Genomic DNA, 22,160 nt, shown 5'->3' with positions numbered 1-22,160 from the left:
TGCTGTGGAATTCAGCGCGAATTAACGCCAGTCTGGATATTTCTCGTTGTGGAGTTATGGATTTATGAAGACAGCGCGAGCTTGCAGTGTGATCTGATATATGAGGTAAGACGACGTGCAAGTTTTAGCCTAAAGTTTTACTTCAGCAAATGATGATGTTATAAAGGCGAAATAGTCAGATGCGTTCAGTGACATTCCCGCATGCAGAGAAATAGAGTAGATATATTAAAACTATCTGTAGAAAGAAAAATGCGCAGTTTAAGATAATAAACTGTTAATATAATGTTATTAAATGTGTGGTAGTTCATAAATTCGAGCGTTTTCCTCAAACGACACGTGCATTTCAAAGTCGGAAGAGAAATGAACGTGAATCTGCTGTTTTCCAGGAATATTATGCGCATCTGATGGATGGATTGATGGAAGGAACTTTCTAATGAAGAGATTCTGGGCCCGAGTGGATTTCATGTGTGTAAATTAAGACTCGCTGCGGATTAGACAAACTAATCATAATCATGAAGGTGTGTTTGTCTCAGGTCTGCGTGTAAAACATCTGAGGAACAGCAGGAAAGAGTTTGGGAATTGGGAATGGCAGGAACGCTTTCAGGACGCTTCTGAACCCTTCCTATGCGGGTAACCGTGCTGAGATCTTGAGTTTGATGTGAGATCTTGAGTTTGATCTGAGATCTTGATCTGATCTGCTGTCAGTCACCGGGAATATGAAGGAGAAGTCGAAGAACGCGGCGCGCACCCGTCGAGAGAAGGAGAACAGCGAGTTTTATGAGCTCGCCAAACTCTTGCCTCTGCCCTCGGCCATCACCTCTCAGCTGGACAAAGCCTCCATCATCAGACTGACCACCAGCTACCTGAAGATGAGGATAGTGTTCCCTGAAGGTACGGGAGACCGTTCGTGTGTGTGTGTGTGTGTGTGTTTCACCAATGGAGTCGGTTTTGGACGGCGTCTTCTGCGTGAAGCCTAACGAAATCTTTCATTTTAGAAAGTTTAACAGCATTAGGCCTATTGGTGTTCTTGTCAGCTATAATAATACGAATAATATAGGCCTATTGTTATTAATGTGGTGTTATTACTAAAAAAAAAAAATATTAACCGCTCCTATGGATAGTTCAGAGAGTGGACAAACCAAATGTTGGCTTTAAAAATTGGAGAGGAAAAAAATTAAACCGGGCGTTGGGTTTAAAAATGTAATTTAAAAATTTAAAACAACGGTTGGGTTTGTCCATATTTGACCCAAACATTGGTTGAAACAACCCAGCATTTTTTAGTGTATCGTTATTTATTTAACTAAATTATTGTTTTGTTTTAATCGTATTTTGATCATGTTTTTGCTACATGTAGGCTAATGTAAAGGCCTTAAAGGACAGCATCGTTTTACAGTAGGATCTCATGCACATCATTTTCAGAAAATATAGGACCTTCCGAAATCACCATCAAATATGCCAAAAACATAGCCTAATAAAATATAATTTTAAATAAGACGACTTTATAGGAGGCCTGTTCGTTTTTAAAAACGGCGAACGCGGAGCGAAAACATTAAGGTAGTTGCGGCCTCCCACATCGCTGCATTTGTATTCGTTTTATTTATAGGCCTAATCTGTAAACAATAAATAAAAAAAATATATTCTTTCTTGAATTTTATTAAAGCAAAAAGGGGTTTCCTGACTTTTATTAAAGCAAGATTGATTTTATTTGAATGTAAGTGTAGTTCCGACACTCGCACACAGACTCAGACATCATGATATTTCTGATTATTAGCGTTATTATTTTCCACTTTCTGTTCTGCGTGACTGAAGACGATCAGCGCCAATTAGCCTGTCATCATCCGATCAACACCTGGCTGGACATGAGGACACGAAACAAATATTATCGACATTTATATTATTATTGTTGTTATTAGGCTATTATTATTATTTAAAAATAAAAAAATTAAAAGGCCATAAGTGGTTTGCGGATATGCCATCACTCAGCGCGGTTGATAAACACTGACATTTCATCAGTAAGAGGCGAAAATGACGAGTAACATCAAGAGAAAAGACGAGCTTAAACAGTGTAAATACATAAAATACATCAACAGCATGACTCCTGCTTTCACGCGTTATGTTCAGCCATGCGCGCGCTTATTTATCTCTTAAATGTGTGTGATGACATGCCTATATTACTGGCTTGAATATAATTTTGAAGAAAGAGAAATATATCATGTTTATTATACATTATAGGTCTATTATATTTCTCTAAATAATGTAATAAATGTGTTTAAAACGTTTGAAACAGAAACGAAGCGGCTGCTTGATTCTCTGAAACAGAAAGAGAGTCAGGAGTGAAGCAACAGCTGATGTGTTTATGAATTACATGTTTATTCGGCTCGCGGTGTGCGCGTGTAACAGGTTATAAGCATATGGTAAAACTACACATTCCCTCTCTATCTGGCTATAGGATGCACAGGCTCCTCCGGCACTGCAGCATGTGTTGGAATCATTACACTGAAATAAATGTTTTAATGTGAATGAAACTCGCGCGGGTTAAAGGTCAGTGAGGTCAGAGTAAAGACAGCTCGAGGAAATGAGACAGTAAAGTTTTATTAGAAAATGAAGGAAGGTGAAGGTGGTTTTATGGTGGTTATTTATTGCTCGGCTGTGAAGAGAATAATTCTGACGGACACTGCTGTCAAATAATCCTCGAATATTCCACCAGTCTAATAAATTCACTTTACGCAATAGGCCTTGTTTTCCGTTTTTATTAATCTGGTTGGTGCCTTTTTATCCCCTCTGTGGTTTTCGCTCATATTTGGTTGAAGTATTTTTTATTTATTTTTTTATCAACGATCTCTTGGATGTAAATCCGTTTTACGGTCATTCGAGAATTAAAAATGGCAAACGCTTATATAACGATCATTTAGTCCTACTATTGGAGAATAAAATTGTCATAATGAATAAAAGACATTTCGGGCCTGTGAAAATAAATGTTCTCAGGAGCGCCTGAAGAAACGGGTTCAGCGCTTTCCCACTAGAAACAGAAGAAGTGCTTTAAAATGACTTCAGTTTTCTTTGGAGTCCGAAACATTTCTGTTGGAGAAAATATTATTTTGTGTGTCACTTATTGCTGATGTAAAGTTCATAATGTGATGAGCTCACGGGTGTTCAGATGCAGTCATTTCCCTGCGAATAATCACAACTTCTCTTTATACTAAAAATGCTTGGGTCACATATGGACAACCATTTTTTTTTTTTTTACATTTTTACACCCAACGGTTGGTTTTAATTCCTTGCATTTAGTTGATTTTATTTTTTACATTTTTAAACCCAACTATTGTTTATATTTTCTTAAATTTTTAAACCAAGCGGTTGTTTTTAATTTTTTACATTTTTAAACTAAATAATGGTTGGGTTTGTCCATATTTGTGTCCAAATTTGGATCCATCGGGATGCGTGCACGCGCATTGCGAGTCTCAGACGGCGTTTAAATCGCACCCAATTACATGTTTTGAAGGCGACAGTTGTATTATTATTGTTATTATTAATATAATTATTTTGTTATTTAATAAACTTAAATATTTGTATAACATAAACTATTTAGAAAGCTCAGTCAGTCTCGGCCGGTCTTGATTTATAGCTATCACTGTTGCTATCGTAATATTAAAATATTTATTGTGTTTATATTTTTAAAAGCAGCAAGATAGTTACTTTTTATTTCCTACCAGTCTGATTTAAAAAAAACCCCGCCTTTAAACATGTTTCCACCAAAAAAAAACAAAAAAAACAAAAAAAAAACTCTATTTTGTGTGAGAATATGGTTGTTTTCCGTCAGCTAGCCTATTTGAGGAGCAGATCGAGCGATTGTTTCTGCTGGATAAACGCGGACTCCATGTTTGTTTAATATTAAAGTGGAATCAGAGCTTTTGCTTTGATCTGATGTTTGTTTTCGTGTGATTTGCATTTCAATAAGGATTGTGTGTGTCAGACTGTTTGCTTTATCGAGTTTCACCGCCTTCATAAATACTCCTCATTTACATTCAGCGTGTTTACAGTCAATTCAGCGTTAAAATATTGACTAACTGATCGCCAGATGACCATAGACTATTATTTTTGCTGCTGTTATTTTTTGTGCTGTTGCTGTTAGAATTGTAGGCCTAGTCTATTATTGTTCCATCACGAATGCACGTTAGAGGCATTTTATTTTTACGCTAAGATAATTTTCAGTAGCCTGTGTGATTTTCTCTATTTTTATCTTTAATAAACGGGTGTGTTTTTAGGTCTCGGGGAATCTTGGGGTCACGTGAGTCGCAGTTCTCTGGATAATGTGGGCCGAGAGTTAGGATCTCATCTGCTTCAGGTAGAGAACACACACTCTCACATTACACACACATCATATATTATTATATGTATAATGATTAAAATGTTCCTAGGCTAATTCTGATATCAAATTATGAAACTGCTCTATCGGACTTCTTTTTTTTTTTTTTGAACGATTGTGTAGAATTGTGTCAATTCGGGTCGCATTGCTTGTGGACGTCTAGATATCAAGATTTGAATTTGTTACTTAGATTTTTGTTGGTAGCTATGATATTTCATAATTTCTTTAAATGATTAAAATTATTTTTATAAATGCTTCCTGTGTTTTTGTTACAAATAGAACATAAAAACTCTATTTGATCAATGATTCAAATGCTAAACGTATTACATCTTGTCCTAAAATGATAAACAAGTAACTGATTTACTAGAGCTAATGAATTAATGCAAATGAACACATTAATAAAATGTCCTTTCAATTTTCGGTTACACTTTATTTTAAGGTGTCTGTGTTACAATGTGATTATATAATTTAATACTGAGTAATAATGAATAACTACATGTTCTTACTATGGGGCTGTTTGGTTTAGGGTTAGTTGCATGTAATTAAGCACAATTTATAGTAATTACTATAGTAATGTAACATGTGTATCTAGAATAAAGTGTTGCCCTATTTTCCTCAGACTTTGGATGGCTTCATTTTTGTGGTGGCTCCTGATGGGAAAATCATGTACATTTCAGAGACGGCGTCGGTGCACTTAGGGCTGTCACAGGTAACGTGCATGTTCCAGTGTTCGCTGTGTTTATGTTCGGTCTAGAGCTCTTGGTGTCTCGGTCAGCTTCGACTGCAATGACAGAAGCTCATTTTAACAGGTAGAGCTGACGGGGAACAGCATTTACGAGTACATCCACCCGGCGGACCACGACGAGATGACCGCAGTGCTGACCGCACACCAGCCGTATCATTCACACTTCGTCCACGGTGAGACACACACTCGCGCTCTTCTGTTCGTCTCCATCTGTGAGTACACTCGTTCACCGTCTGCTTCTGACTGTTCTTTTTCTAGAATATGAAATGGAACGATCTTTCTTTCTGAGAATGAAATGCGTCCTCGCTAAAAGAAACGCAGGCTTGACGTGTGGCGGATACAAGGTGGGCCGGTGTCATTTATTATTTATGTGTGCTAATGTACAAAACTGCATCGGTAACACTTCACAATAAGGTTCATTAGTTAACATTAATGTATGAACTAACAATGAGCAATACATTTGTTACAGTATTTATTAATCTTTATTAATGTTAGTTAATAAAAATACAGCTGTTCATTGTTTGTTCATGTTAGTTCACAGTGCATTAACTAATGTTAACAAATACAACCTTTGATTTTAATAATGTATTAGTAAATGTTGAAATTAATATTAGCTAAGATTAATAAATGCTGAAGAATTATTGTTCATATTATTGTTCATTCTTAGTCCATGTTAACAGGTGTTAACTGATGAATCTTATTGTGAAGTGTTTCCAGATATCTTTATTATATGCAGAGTTAGGCTCAATACAGGTCAATATTTCGTCTTTTATAGTGTGCACTATTAGAAGAAAAGGTTCTATATAGAATCTTAGACACTTCATAATTAGAACCGTAGAGGTTCCCATCATGGGATAATTTTATGGATATAACTTAAATTAATTTTAATGACATTTTATGAGTTAAGAAGCTCATAAACATGCTTTATCACTATAAAAACCTGAGATAACCAATTAAACAAAGTATCATGCAATCATTTTAGACATTTTTTTCCTTATATAGAACCTTTTTGTCATATAGGAGTCAAGAGTCCTAGAGTTCTATACATAACCTTATAGTGAGGATTTTTAATGGTATAGTGTGAGGAGCTCATCATATTTTAAAGCATTTGGCTTCATATAATTTGTTAACAAACACGTATTCATTACTTAAATGCATTAAATTATTACATTGTTTAAATTAATACATGTTTAGCTAACTGATTTTGTATATGTACATTTCTGAAATGCATAACCTCTGATAACAGATCGCTCTAAACTGTAATGTAGACTCAAAGCTGCTTTGAAATGATGTGTATTGTGAAAAGCGCTATACAAATAAATGTGAATTGAATATTTGAACTAGTCAGCAGTGCGATGTCCAGAACGTGCTTGTGTGTTCAGTGTTCTGGAGCTGCACGGATGCATAAGTCGGTGTGTGTTTCCGCAGGTGATCCACTGCAGCGGGTATCTGAAGGTCCGTCAGTATAGTTTAGACATGTCTCCGTTCGACGGCTGCTATCAGAACGTGGGTCTCGTGGCCGTCGGTCACTCTCTCCCGCCCAGCGCCGTCACCGAGATCAAGCTCCACAGCAACATGTTCATGTTCAGAGCCAGCCTGGACATGAAGCTCATCTTCCTGGACTCCAGGTACCGTCAGCATACACACGGAAACACACTCTTTTTACTGATACTAGATAATGTAGGCAATGAGGCCTGAGGATTTAATGCTATTTCAGTGATAACACTTTATGATGAGGTTCCTTAGTTAATGCATCAACTGACACTGAGCAATACATGCGTTACAGTGTTTATTCATCTCTGTTGACATTATTTAATATAAATACAACTGTGTGTTTTTAGTTCTAACAAAAAGGTAATTTAAATAAATGGTCACACTTCAGTTTAGGCTCCAATTCTCACTAGTAACTACGACTTTTTCCTCAATAAACTCATAATTACTGCTTATTAATAGTCAGTAAGGCAGTTGTTAAGTTTAGGTATTGTGTGGATTAAGGGATGTAGAATATGGTCATGCAGAATAAGGCATTAATATGTGCTTTATAAGTACTAATAAACAGCCAATATCCTAGTAATGTAATAATAGATAATGAGCAACTCGTTAAAAGTGAGAATTGGACCCTAAACTAAAAAGTGTTACCAATAATATTACCAGATACAACTTTTGATTTTAATAAGGTACTAGTAAAACACTGAAATTTGAGCATTAAAAAGTAAACATGAATTTCCGAACATCTGGCATTTTAATGGAAGCAAGAAAACGCTGTAAAAATGATTTGGTGAAGCTGTAAATTAAACAAGACCACAATATTATCAGAGTACATGCTGCAAGAAAATACTCTTCCAGTCTTTCCCTTTTCATTCAGTGTGTTACTTGCCATTTCTTTGTAATTATTTGTGAAAATTACAAGCAATTTCTAAGTGAACATTGTTTCTACACCAATTTGTTTTAGTGCATCTGAATTTCCAGGATTAGTGAGCAAAAATAAGGGCATAATATTATTTTTACTTTTGTTTTAAATATGGTCAGATTTTGGACCCAGCTGTGACTGTGTTTATGTATGTATGTCTATATGTATATGCATTATGGGAATTGCAGTGAAGCTCGTTGTCTGTGTTGGTGTGTGTCTGTGTGAGTGTGTAAATGCAGCTTTGTTTAAACACGTATGTGTTTCTCTGTGCTCATACGCAGCTGTGTTTAGTGAGAGCCCCGTTTGCACGTTGGGTTTACGTTTAACCAGATTTGTCCGGTTCTCCTTCGAGCCGGTGTGTGCACAGGTGTTTGTGCTCACGCCAACACTATTGTTATTCCGTTGTGTGTTTGTGTTGGTCAGGGTTGCGGAGCTCACTGGCTACGAGCCGCAAGACTTAATAGAGAAGACACTTTATCATCACGTCCACAGCTGTGACACTTTCCATCTCCGCTGCGCGCACCACTTGTGTGAGTTAGGTTTGTTTTTCCTCATTCCTTTACAGCGGCTTTAGTGACGACTGGCGGTGCAAACGCGTCTCTCGCCGTCACCTCCACGTCTTCAACACAACTGAGCGCAGTAATTGATAATGCCACATTACAGGAGATGAATATGATTTCCCTGCCTCAACATGCTGATTTGAGCGTGAACTTTCATTAAACATGCAATCTATTTGTAACTAAATTAGCGAGGCAGATTTAAAATGAGAATTTTTCTCATTTTAATGTTCAGTCCTTTTACAATTTTCTATTATCCATTGTTTTATCTATTGCATTCCTGACTGCAGCACAACACCGCTTATTAAGAGACATAATATTTGACAATATTTGCTATAAATAGTTATTAGGCTGTGAGAGATACGGCAGCTAATGGTTTAAACATGCAAATGAAAGCGGTAATTAGCTTTTACTGAATTAAAAGCTTTAAACGAAACACACGTAAGGCAAACAAAACGAAAATCACAATTTTGCTGATGGAAGTAAACAACAAATGCATGAATGCTTTTTTCACTTGTAAGATAGCGAGTGTCAGAGCTGTTCTTGCATTGATTGATTGTGTCCGTCTCTGTGTAGTGCTGGTTAAAGGACAGGTCACCACTAAATACTACCGGTTCCTGGCGAAGCAGGGCGGCTGGGTGTGGGTTCAGAGCTACGCCACGATCGTTCACAACAGCAGATCATCCAGACCACACTGCATCGTCAGCGTCAACTACGTCCTCACGTGAGTACCTCACGTGCACCTTTGATTCGCATCGTCATTTTGCAACATTAGATGATGTTTAAAGCTATGAGGCTTTTTAGAGTGATTAAAAAGGACATGTATTTAGAATCGGTTTTAATAGTTAAAAGAACACGTTGCATTTGTAACCTGTAGATTTGAGTAATTTAACATTCAGAATTAATACATTTACTGCAGATCGATTTAGTCTATTCAGCTGAAGACACCTGTTGACAATTTAATTGTAACATATTGTAAAAATCATTACTCCAGTCTTCAGTGTCACGTGATCCTTCAGAAATCATTCTAATATGATGATTTGATGCTCAAGAAACATAAATGATTATTATCAATGTTTTTTGCGGAAACTGATACATTATAATTGAATATAATTTTCTTTTGCAACATTATAAATGTATTTATTGTCACAACACAGATCAATTTAATGCATCTGTTCTGAATAAAACGATCAATTTCTTAAAAAATAAAAGTATTCTGTCTTACTAACCCCAGCGGTACTGTATATGCAGGTGAAAGAATATTTTCAATTTTATTTAATTTGTTTAATTTGTAACATACAATACCTAAATAAACATCAGAAACATATCCTCAAATGTTCAATAATAAACTGATGTCCAGCCCAGGAAAATTATAGCCTTTATTCAAATATTATTACAAATGTGTTCAAGAGTTTGTAAGCATATTGCATAGCTGTGCTTGTAGACAGTCAGTTGTTTTATTTCTGATAATAATGCAATCAAATTTGTGCCGACATCATTTTTGTCCAGGCTGTCACGCAAAGAAATTATGAACACATGCAAAAACAATCAAAAAAGAATCATGTTGTAGTCAATGTATGCTTTTTCCTGTGAGCTTTTTGTTTTTCTATGCATTTGTTTTTTTGCATAGTAAAATAAAAGTAAAATATGTCAGATTTAGTGTTTTGTTCCTCCTTTATATTTAAAATATTCAAAAGATGAATGTCTTCCGCATACTTTGATGGCTTAATCTTAATAACGGGTAGGGTCCTTAAAATCTAGCATCCCCTCCAGACATCACTGTTGGCCAGTACTGTACTTAATGACTAACATGCATGCAGCGCATTAGGCAAAAGTGTAGCAAAGCCGTATCATTTCCTCAGTCTTCTGTCTACGGCTGTGTTGAATTGCACACATTATTCCACTATTACACAGCCGAACAGCTCATCTCAGTCAGCTGCAACTATCAGTTGGTTCAACACAATCTCATTAAGGTTCAAATTGATGGTGTTTGCAGAAGTCCAGTCGTGACAGTGACTGCGTGACTCTAAGCTGCCCTGATGCTCATCAGTCAGTTTAGGGGTGTCATTCCTGTTCTTGCTTTATATAATATGCCAGCTGCTTGTACAGGAACTGCATGGGAGCCAGGGGTCGTGGATGATTTATTTGTCATGCATTCATACTGACAAAGTCTGTGCATTACCACAATGAACTTTTCCACTGGAAAGAATGAGGTGGGATTGAGCAATGGAGCCATCGCTCACATACGGCTTTGAGCGAGGAGTGTGTGTGGAAGAGCGAAACGCCGCATTTGTGCGCACACGTCCAGAGAGCCCAATAGAAGTGATGCCAGCATCTGGAGCATCGACCCCCCCGCTCGTTCTGCCTCCTTTGCTATCTATCTGTTACAGATGTAAATGAATTGCATGCCAGAAGAACCTTCATTAAAACTGACTGGTTTTAAATGCCAGTCTGCCGATAGCCGGTGAGCGTCAGACAGCTCTTCAGCCACAGCTATAAAGGAGAAGTGTTTATGAGGTTTAATTAATAGGCTGTAAAGATGATGAGTGTTTATAGCTCACAGCTTGCTAAGAGTGTTTTTTTTTTTGTCATATTCCATCATTCGGTTTCCTTGGGAAGAATGATTTCCATATAAGTGTGCGTTGTAATGTAGACACCGCGAGTGTGAGATCTGTTTACTGTTTAACCTCTCCACTCTCATTCAGAAATGCACAGCTAGTGTTTGGTGAGAAAAGGAAACGAGGTGGATGTGTCTAGCGTCTTATCGTGGTGTTATCAGAGTCTACTCACACGGGCTGTGAGGTGTGAAATGAGATTGTGTGTGTGTGTGAGAATGACGGCTCAGCTGAATGAGATTGTGTGAATGCGCTAAATCACTGACATCGGCCAACCTGTTGCATCACCTTAAAGGAGTAGTTCACTTCAGAATTAAAATTTCCTGATAATTTACTCACCCCAACGTCATCCAAGATGTTCATGTCTTTCTTTCTTCAGTCGAAAATAAATGAAGGTTTTTGAGGAAAACATTCCAGGATTTTTCTCCATATAGTGACTTCAATGGGAACCGACGGGTTGAAGGTCCAAATGTGAGTTTCAGTGCAGCTTCAAAGTCTCGACACGATCCCAGCCGAGGAATAAGAGTCTTATCTAGACAAACCATCTGTCATTTTCTAAAAAAATATATATACTTTTAACCACAAATGATCGCCTTCCTCTAGATCTGCGACACTATCACGTTGGAAAGGTCAAATCGCGACGTAGACGAAAGTAACGATCCAGTGTTTACAAAGCCAATGTGCAAAGACTAAGTCAAACGCCATTTACAAAAAAAAAGGTAAAACACACTGTTGTTGAACGATTTTGAAGATGGAGGAGAAAATTAGATTTTTGAACCGCAACCTTTCAACGTGATTACGTAATGTGTGGCGCATCGCAGAGATACTGCAAGACGAGCTTTTGTGGTTAAAAATGACTGATGGTTTGTCTAGATAAGACTCTTATTCCTCTGCTGGGATCGTGTCGAGACTTTGAAGCTGCACTGAAACTCACATTTGGACCTTCAACCCGTCGGTTCCCCATTGAAGTCACTATATGGAGAAAAATCCTGGAATGTTTTCCTCAAAAACCTTAATTTCTTTTTGACTGAAGAAAGAAAGACATGAACATCTTGGATGACGTGGGGGGGAGTAAATTATCAGGAAATTCTTAAGTGAACTACTCCTTTAAAGGGTTTTGGCTTTTGCCTTCAGGCCTTGATCCCAGAAAAAACTCTATTTACGGAGAGCGTACAACAATTTGCGTCAACTTCACATCAACGATCGAGTGGATGTGTACATGCGTTTGTGTGGGTGTATGTGCTTTTTCCGAGATGTCGCCATCTGGGTGCAATCTCATTAGTCTGAGCCAGGAGGGAAGCTGGCGTCGGCGCCTGGATAGCATACGTTCTTGCCATTGTTTTCTGAAAGTTATACATCACTGGGAACAGAAATCCATACAGCACTTTACTGAGAAATCAATTCCCATTTCCTAGTTATGCCTTATGTGGTGATCCCTGTGTGGGTTTGATTTAGCCAGACATAGCTCTTAATCTCACTGTGTATTTGAACAGAGCCTCCAGCCCTCTGCCGTATGTTTGTAGGGGCCTTGTTCCAATCCTGCAGGAGAAACAATGCAATTCATTTTCTGTCCTTGAGTCTGCCTCACACGCTGCTTCACAAATGAGCATGGAGCCTGAAAAATCTTTTTTTAAAAAGCCTGACCGTACATTTAGGTAGGAGTGGCAAACTGAAAAGGAGAAATGCACCAGTGCACGGCTTCTTAAAGCAGTCGCAGGGTTCGACGCTCAATGTTGTTGTCATTTCTCAACAGGGACACGGAGTACAAAGGACTACAGTTGTCTTTAGATCAGGTGACGTCCACCAAACCCTCGTTCACCTACAACAGCCCCTCCAACCCCGTCAGCGAGAACAGAAGAGTCGGCAAGAGCAGGGTCTCCCGTACCAAGACCAAAACGAGACTGTCTCCCTATTCACAGGTCAGTGTCACAGTAACACCTTCCAGTCGGCTGGTAATGGTATATTGGAAACTCCAGGAAGGTCTTCTGTTGCTGGGAAGACTTCGAATGTGATTTACGCAGCTAGGACATGTTTTTAAACATGTAACATTTCCATAAACCAATCATTGCCTTCTAATTTAAGGTGTTGGGTTAGTGCTAGGGTTACGCCCTGGAACAACATGCAATCATTGCACTATAATTTTAAGGGTAGGGTTGGGGGTAGATTTAGGATTGGATGCTAGGAATGTTGGATGTTGATCCAGGGACATGTTCTATATGTGTAAATCACACTGGTGCACAGTTTTACCTTTGCCCTTGATGCTAAAGTTATTAGTTGCCCGTGTTCCCAAACCTTGTTCCTGGAGGCACACCACCCAATCAATCTATCACATTTATTTATATAGCACTTTTAAAAACAACACATGTTGGTCAAAGTGCTTTACATATACCACGACCTAACAAATTCATACAACCCCAGCACTACACGACTCTTCCTAATCAAACACACCACTCATCAGCTCATTAGTAGAGATGCTAAGGGCCAGATTTACTAACAGCTCCAGCGCAAACCGTCTTTTGGTGTTAAAAAAGTGATTTACTAGTGCTACGCAGTGAAAAATGAGCGTTGAAAAGGCTTGGACAGGGTTATTTTTGTGGCTGATATTATTGCATATGCATTAGTTTCCCTTTCAGACGCAAAATGTATGGGAGGAGAGAATTTAAATGAATCATGCAATGTAATTTACTAAGGTTTGCGCTCGTCAATTTTATGGTATTTGTGCCATTATTTACCTCCCAAAAAAAGCATGTCTTAAACCAGATGTTAGTTTGCGCTGCTCTTGGTGGATTGTGTTGGTCATAATGGAAATGATCCGGCTGCATCTGTGTTCTTTAATTTGTGTATTGTCTCTAAATCACTTGCTGAGCTTTCCACTCCCATCAGTGCTTTTATGGGATTGCGCTCTCACGGTAATTTACCCTGTTTAGTAAATCTGGCACAGAGACCTGAAATGGATAAGGAAAACATCCAAAATGTGAACTGTTGGGGAGCCTCCAGGAACACAGTTTGAAACCACTGTATTAATGCATGTTCTTTTCTTGTGCAGTATCCGGGTTTCCCCACGGATCGCTCGGAGTCAGATCAGGATAGCCCGTGGGGGGGGAGTCCTCTCACTGACTCGGCATCTCCTCAGCTTCTGGAGCAGTGCGAAGGCGTAGACTCCTCATGCGTGTACCGACAGTTCTCCGAACCACGGCCGCTGTGCTACGGCCTCCCGCTGACCGACGACCACTCCTCCGGCGACCTCTACGGACACACTCACTCCGAGTCCTGCGACAGGGGGCGCTGTAAGGCCGGGCGATACTTCCTCGGCACCCCTCAGCCCGGGCGAGAGGCGTGGTGGGGTGCGGCCCGCTCTGTCCTCCCGCTACCCAAGCCCTCGTCCGAGAACGGGGACAGTTTTGATGCTGTGATGCCACACATTGCCTCTATCCATAGCCTGCAAGGTGCGTTTCTTTCAGTGGATCTATAGTTTGTAGGGGTGTAACAATATATCGTGTCACAATATTAGCAAATAGCCGATTACGATGCATTTAGTTTAATGAAACACATGTAAGGGATGATAGTGTTGATGATTTACCTTGGATACTAGCGAGCGCAGAGTTGAGTGTGAAACCAGACCAACATTGGCGCTCGGACTCGGACCGCAGCAAACGTGCCCAGTGTGAAAGCCCTGTAAAATAACGATTCCACAATTGAAACAATTGAAAGGGATCTTTCCCTCTTTTTTGTTACACTCTGCCAAAGAAAAAAAAGTGTTTGTTTTGGTTCGTTGAATCGTGTCTAATTCCACATGGTAACCCTGATTTCTTCCCCTTGCAGTGAGGGGTCACTGGGATGAGGACAGCGTGGTCAGCTCACCTGATGGCGGCTCCGCGAGCGATTCAGGCGACCGCTACCGCACCAGTCCTCAAGAGCCCAGCAAGATTGAGACATTGATTCGAGCCACGCAACAGATGATCAAAGAGGAGGAGAGTCGTCTGCAGCTGCGAAAGGCTCCTACAGAAATACCTTTGGAGGCTACAAACGGTCTGGCCAAGAGCCACGGCCCGTCATTTCACACTGACTTTCCCCAGTCAGGTTTGCAGGGAGTGGTGTGTCGGGGGCCGGCTCAGGGGATAAGCCCCGCCCCCAGCCCTGTTCCTCTGTCCCGTCTCAGCAGCCCCATCCCCGACAGACTGGGGAAAAGTAAAGACTTCATGCAAAATGAGCTCTCCTCGTCCCAACAGCAGCCGCTGTCAACATGCGCCGTCTCTCCGACCCCCGCGCTCTACCCCTCACAAACCCGCCAGTACCTGGAGAAACACACGGCCTACTCGCTCACCAGCTACGCACTAGAACATCTGTACGAGGCCGACAGCTTTCGAGGATACTCCCTGGGGTGCTCGGGTTCCTCCCATTACGACATGGCCACTCATCTACGCATGCAGGCTGAGCAAACGCCGGGTCATAAAGGCACCTCCGTCATCATCACCAACGGCAGCTGATGCTAATCGAACCACTCAGCGCTTCACACTCTCACAAGCTAGCCTAGATTTGCTTTTTTATTCTTTTTCTTAACTCTTTCCCCACCAGCATTTTCAACAAAAAAAAAGTTGCCAACGCCAGCATTTTTGATCATTTTCAACGCGACCAATTAAGAGTATAGTGAGTATAAAGTGGCTAATTCGTACAAATTCTTTCAACCTCACAAATTTGCCAAAACCCCAGTGATGGGTGGGTTTAGGGGCGGTGTCAGAAGTAGGTAATTCGCACAAATTCATATGAATTGGGCAACTCGTTAAATATGTACGATTTAGCAAAGATCTTACGAATTCGTACGTGAGGTTGTATGAATTCGTACGAATTAGCCACCTCGTAAAATACTTACGAAGTGCCGTGAGATCGGGTTGTTATTTTCATAAATATTTCATGGAATATTTTGTTGAATGAATATCTGAACATGCAATATATCAAAAGAAACAACAGACCCTCTGCTTTTAAACGACAAACCAGTTTTATTCTAGCTTTATCCATTCTTTTTTTATCAACACTTTTTTTCATAAAAAAACAACATTTTGAGCAAAAAGCTGAGAAAATCACATTTTCGTCAAAGACTAAATCCAGATCTGATTCAGAACGATGATCAAAACACAGATGGAGTAGATCGAGTCCATCAACACCCAGAGCTTCACAGTCCTAAAGCTCGTCCTGGGTCGACATTTCATTCGCTAACATTAGGAAGTTTTGATTTATATGCTGTTTAATGTTGATGATCGCATTATTTTACATATGCATATGATTACAAATGATATCGCTTGTTTCTGCTGCTTCTTCGCCTGTGTTTTGATCAGGAGATTCAGTACTCTTTCAGAAGATGTGTAACAGCGCCCCCTACAGTATAACAGTGAAAACACGGAAAGCCGGAAATTTCCATCAGTGGTGGGGAAAGAGTTAATTGTTCACTAGTAAAGAATTAAACATCCTTAAAACAAGCATTTACCTAAAAAGCTAAACTGCTTCATATGTGATCACTTCACTGAGAAGACATTTATAATTTACTGTCTTTTTTTCTTCTTCAAATTTACTGAGGTTTATGCTCAAGAAGGAAAAATAAACACTTAATTAACAGAATAAGAAAACTGAAATCAAGTCTTATTATCTTATGCATTTTTGTATATGATAATAAACATCTTATTTTAAGGATGTTTAGATTTTTTAATGGAAAACAAGATTAAGAACATTTGTTCAGTGTATAAATCTGTGAAAGCGACACTCGATTCATCTGTTCACAGCTGAAAAGGGTTTGTTTGTCAAATGCTTTATATACCTGATTATCACATTTCTATCTTAACCACTATTATAAGCTGTAAGTTCTTGAATGAATGAGGATTTCTCAAATCATCTCTGGAAGTGGGAGAATTAATGAAAATCAAGAAATTACAAGACTTCGTAATAGCGGTTTCAAAAATCTAAACGGGAAAACAGTATTTAATTATTTAATTTACTGTTGGGTCACAGATACTTTGTGGTTTAAGCTACACGTAAAAAATGTTTTGGGATTGTTTGTTTTTTGTTAATTTTTAATGCAACAATTCTACATCCATGGCCTCAAATTCCATGCAGGTCATTTTCCCTCTATACTTGATGAGACACAGCAGTAGCCTGATTTTAACAAGTACATTTGTGGCATTGGAGAATATACATTTTAATATTTGCAAGAAAAAAATTGAAGTAGCATGTTGATCAATAACTAGTTCTAATGCAAAATGCAGCATTAATTTATTATTGTTTCATAACTGTTTAAAGGTTGCTGTAGAATTGAATCTTATAGCTCATGTGTACTGGGATATTATTATTATTATTTTGTAGTTGCATATGCTGTCCATCTGTGTTTGGACCCAATTCAGTCTTCTAAGTCACAGGCTTAAGATTCAATTTGAAACTTTTATTTATTTTTTTAAACAAAACAAAACAAAAAAAATCGGTTGAGCACATTATTGTATATTATTGACTTGAACAAATTAACCTTTTTTTTTTTGTCCTCCTGCAAGCCTCTTAAATGTCAGCCTTTAAAATGAAAACTGAGATTATGCAATTATGAAACACTCAAATAACTGGAACAATAATAGAATTGAAGTGGCGACTCTAGCGCTGGTTGGGTTAGTCTGTGAGTGATTGACAGTTGCTGCTGTTTGGTGATTTGAGGTTTACACTGGAGCTTTTCTGACAGACTCCAGCCTTTACCTCACTCCTTCATGTATTTATAAGAAACTGGCTGTTTTCTCAGAGTGAGAAAAAAATATTTATGATGTACATACTCAAAATGCCCCCCCCCCCCCCCCCCCCCCCTCCCCCCTCCCCCCGCACACCAAATAAAATGATGCAAAATGGTACTGCAAAATGTATTTATTATGTGAATGAAAAAAAAAAAGTTGTTTTAAAATATGGTGTGTGTTTATTTATGATTTCTGATTTTCAGTATTGGCATCAAAATTAAATGCCGTTGTTTTCTTTCATGCATCAGTGTTTCTGAACAATGACGATTTTTTTTTTTTTTTTTTTTTTAACCGTTTCAAAATTGATTTGCTTTTAATCTTGACATTGTTCATTCGGTGAGACCTTGAAGAACTCAGGTTAAAATTATCTTATGATAAATATATCCACACTAATTTGATCATTATTCATGTTTAATATGATATTTCATACTCACTTGAGAAATTAATAAACGATTGCAAAGATGTTCATTCATTGAAAGGCTGCATGGTTCTTATTTTTAAATGTTTTTTCATTTTATTTTGGATCATTATTTTATTTTGTCAATTTATTTTTGATCAAAATGATCATAAAACAAACAGAACTTAATCTATTCACTAACATTTTACTTCATAAAGTCCAATGAACACTAAAGCTACAGAAAAATAAAACAATAGGCTACATGAATCTTAAAAAATAAAAATAATCTGGGCTAAATAGACCATATTAGACAGATACTTTTAGATATTTCATATTTTTAACATCATTGGCTGTGAAATTGTCTTTACACTTTGCATATGCATAAATGCTTTTCTACACATAACGAGGATCATGTCCTTCATAAAATACTTCTATGAAGCTGTGCTTATACGATCAATTACAGGCTTTATTTAATTTGCTCGATTCTCTTCTTTTTTTTTAGCTCACAATTAGAAATAATTTGCACAAATGTAGCCTATATTTCATCTGCAAGACCAGTAATTTCCCCGCTGTGTGTGTGGTCAGAAATCAACTCCTATGAAAAGACTCTTGAATTAGGTGGAACTAAACTGGTTGCTCATTCAAAAAGACAGAAGATACATGTAGGCTAGGCTACTTGTGTGCGTGTATGCTGGCTCAGGATCCTGGAATGAGACTTGAACACACGTTGAGGAGTAGACGCGTTGAGAAAGGGCTCTTTGAGAGCGTTATAGTGTGTTTAGTTTGATGTGTGTGTAAGGAAGCTCAGGTAAACCCTTGGCCGTCCTGACAGGTGTGTTGCTAGGCAACAGCGAGTAACAGACAGAATGAGTGACGCTGCTGTGACTATATGCATCCCATCATAACACACACACACACACACACACACACTCTTCAGTCTCTGTTCGCAATGCCTCGTGCTTATTATGAGCAGACATCAAATACATCAGAAAAGTCCACATCCTTCAGTGTGACTTCTGGCTCTAATTGAAAAGCATTTGCTCCAACTATATACAAATATATATATATACACTGTATAGCCTACTATATAGGCCTACTGTGTATATATATATATATATATATATATATATATATATATATATATATATATATATATAGTAGCCTACACACACACACTCATACACTCACAAAAACACACAGACTTTCTCTTACACTTACACACTCTTGACTCTCACACACTCTCTCACTCACACACACTCAGACAAATATTCGCACGCACGCACGCACGCTCTCTCTCTCTCTCTCTCTCTCTCTCTCTCTCTTCTCTCTCTCTCTCTCTCTCTCTCTCTCTCTCTCTCTCTCTCTCTCTGTACCGAAAATGTACCAAAACCGTCAAATCAAAGGTTTTTGTTGTTGTTGTTGTTTTAACCTATAGACCGAAAGAGCATGAAAAAATGTATTTGATGAGCTGTCAATTTTGTATGAATTTGTAGCCTACACTGCATGTGATTTGTACCAAAAATGTATGATTTTTAGAATAAAGCCTAAATAAGTATAAAGGCTTTATATGCTACTTATAAAGGTTTATAAGTATAAAGGTCTAAATTATCCACCAATTCACCAGAACATGAAATAGTTTTGGAATCACCGTGAGATTGTGTTGGCTGTGTTTCAGGTGCTGGAGAGATGAGGATGAAGAGGTTTTCATGCTGAAGTGTGTATGACCCTTACACTGCATTTGACACGTCCTGTGTCTCAGTCTGAGAGATAAATATATATAAATATATAACCTTTACTTCTGACTGTCGAGAAGCAGAAGCGTGAGATCAGAGAGAGGAAGAATATTTCTGTTCAGTCACATAAATGTGATTATCTTTCTGACAGAGGACCGCAGTGTGTGTGTGTGTGTGTGTGTGTGTGTGCTCGGGTGGCTTTCCTAATTGTGTGAAAAGGAAAAGGAGCCAGTAAATGAGGAAATGAGCGTAATTTTCCTGCTTCCTCTCACACACACACCTCGTGTAGAGAGAGAGAGAGAGAGAGAGAGAGAAAACACTCAGTCTTTCACCTATCTTTGGAAAGTGGAGGTGTGTTGTTTTCATTCATCCATAACACAAGCCTGTAATCATTCACAGAGTCTGATTTACACACTTTCATTAAACCGCTCTTTAAATGTGAATGCTGGTTAACGCGAAACTACGCTTAGTCTACTTTAAGAGTTATATATAAAAAAACAAAACAATTTTTTTTAAAGTAGGGTATATAGGCTATATATATATATATAATATGTCTGTGGTCCTGAACTTTTTATGTCAAGACAAGCTTTGATATGTTTTATAGGCCTATTAGACGTTGACTGGTTAACGCAAGCAGAATGCACATATCTACAGAATATATCAGTGTGAAGTATCAGCACATTTGGAGAAAGTGAGCAAACACATTTCCCTGCTGTCAGACTCGAAGAAAGACAAGAAGGCGCAAATGCAGATTGGCTAATCCTGCCGCGTTTACAACCGGGATTATGAGCAAGTTCCCCGCAGAAACCAGAGAGGCTTGTTGCTCTCCGTCCAGACAGGTGAAACCCTGCTGGTGCCTGTAAACCTGTGTGTGTGTGTGTGTGTGTGTGTGTGAGGCACAAACGCTCAAAACACCATGTGTCACATTCTCCACACCAACCGCACATTCACTGATATAAACTGCTATACAATATCACAGATATACTTTAAGTATCATACAACATATTAAAATATCTTTCCTGCAAAATACATGTGTGCACATGACGAGCGTATGAAGTCAGGAAGCACATGCTGTTCCTCACATTAACATGTTCCTCTGAATTATCTGAAACTTTGTGTCTTGTTTATCTGCTGAGTTAATGTTTTGATAGAAAACTGTGTTGCTATATTTAATTTGAATTATTGTTTGCTTTATAATGCAAATTGTCATCAAGTAGTGTCCAGAAGTGATGTCCCTACACATTTGCTTAAACCATCAAAATATGAGGAAATATTTCAAATATGAGGGAAGAACAAAACACTAAACTTGATTAAGGTAATATCTGACAAAATTATTTGGCAAAGAAAGGCAAACTGCAAAAAAAAAAACTAAAAGGGAATGCATGCATTGACCACATAAACAGTTAAGCCTGCTAATACTTCATTGGTGTTTTTGCATGTGTTCATAATTTCTTTGCATGACATCCTGGCCAAAAATGATATTTCTGCAGAATTTCATTGTGTTATTATCACAAATAAAACAATCGACTCCAAGCACAACTGCACAATATGATTACAAAATCTTTTAACACATTTTGAATAATCTTTGAATAAAGGGTGAAGATGTCAATTTTCCTTAATTTAAAGTACATAATGCTTCATATGTATTGACATTGTTGATCATACAATGTAAAAACTGATTTTTTGAAATTGTAAATAAAGTTTATTGGAGTATGTTTTACAAGAAAATATTATTTGAGATTTTATACTTCAAAATTTCAAGCTTAATTCGATGCCATTTTTTTTTTTGTAATTGTTTGTGAAATTTACCTGTGAAAAGTGTTTCTACACCAGTTTTAAAACAATCCCTGCCTATCCCAACCTCACAATACTCTACAAGTCATCTTTAAACTGACCGAGATGAATATCATACAACTTAATCAAAAAGTTGCTTAACTTATTTTGATGAGTTAAAGTGATGTAAAAACATATGTACACCTCATAAAATAGTTCTGTTTTCTCATGGGATCAGGCTGGCATATCATATAAATTAGGGCCTATTTATAAGTGTAACTTGCATTTGAGTAGCCTAGTGGTTTAAAAAATAGAGAATTAATCTTAAATGTTTAGAAAGAGAGAGAGAGAGAGAGAGAGAGAGAGAGAGAGAGAGAGAGAGCCTTTATTACAAATACCCAAATCAAAACACTTTCAAATCCGATCATTCCAGAACATTTACAAACTGTAAACTCTCATGGATAATTTCACACAGAGCTCCCTTATAACACCAAATCAATTCAAAAGACATGAGATCCCCCACAGCCTTACCGAAAGTCAATTCAAATTCTGGATTTTATTAGGTTAAGAAACACAATTTGCAAATTAACACTTTTCGTTCAATTCTTATTTTTCTAGTGTCATAAATTGCCTTCCTCGCTTGACCCAATGAGAAGTAGTTCAGTAATTGGCAACAAAATCGACGTCTCCGGATGAATTCTTCCAAAGAAAAAATCTCATCAAAACTAGCAAATAAACTCTTTAAAACCTGAAACAATGGTAAAAGCCTGTTACAATACACAAAATCATAGAGAGAGAGAGAGAGA

At 38.0% G+C, this 22,160-nt stretch overlaps 1 protein-coding gene across 1 annotated transcript; it reads left to right on the top strand.

Moving 5' to 3' along the window:
* Positions 1–716: 716 nt before the first annotated feature.
* On the top strand, positions 717–15,180 carry sim1a (SIM bHLH transcription factor 1a; the record flags this gene model as incomplete). The annotated part of the gene is made up of 11 exons (XM_084088746.1): positions 717–891; positions 4,266–4,345; positions 4,986–5,075; positions 5,176–5,284; positions 5,370–5,455; positions 6,540–6,739; positions 7,945–8,051; positions 8,655–8,802; positions 12,447–12,612; positions 13,740–14,139; positions 14,516–15,180. 11 exons carry the CDS (start codon positions 717–719, stop codon positions 15,178–15,180), a joined length of 2,226 nt encoding a protein of 741 aa, XP_083944872.1.
* Positions 15,181–22,160: the final 6,980 nt, after the last annotated feature.

The sequence above is a fragment of the Abramis brama genome, assembly GCF_963993115.1.
Source record: "Abramis brama genome assembly, chromosome: 17".
In the NCBI taxonomy this organism is placed as follows: Eukaryota; Metazoa; Chordata; class Actinopteri; order Cypriniformes; family Leuciscidae; genus Abramis; species Abramis brama.
This window is presented reverse-complemented; position numbering and strand designations above follow the sequence as displayed.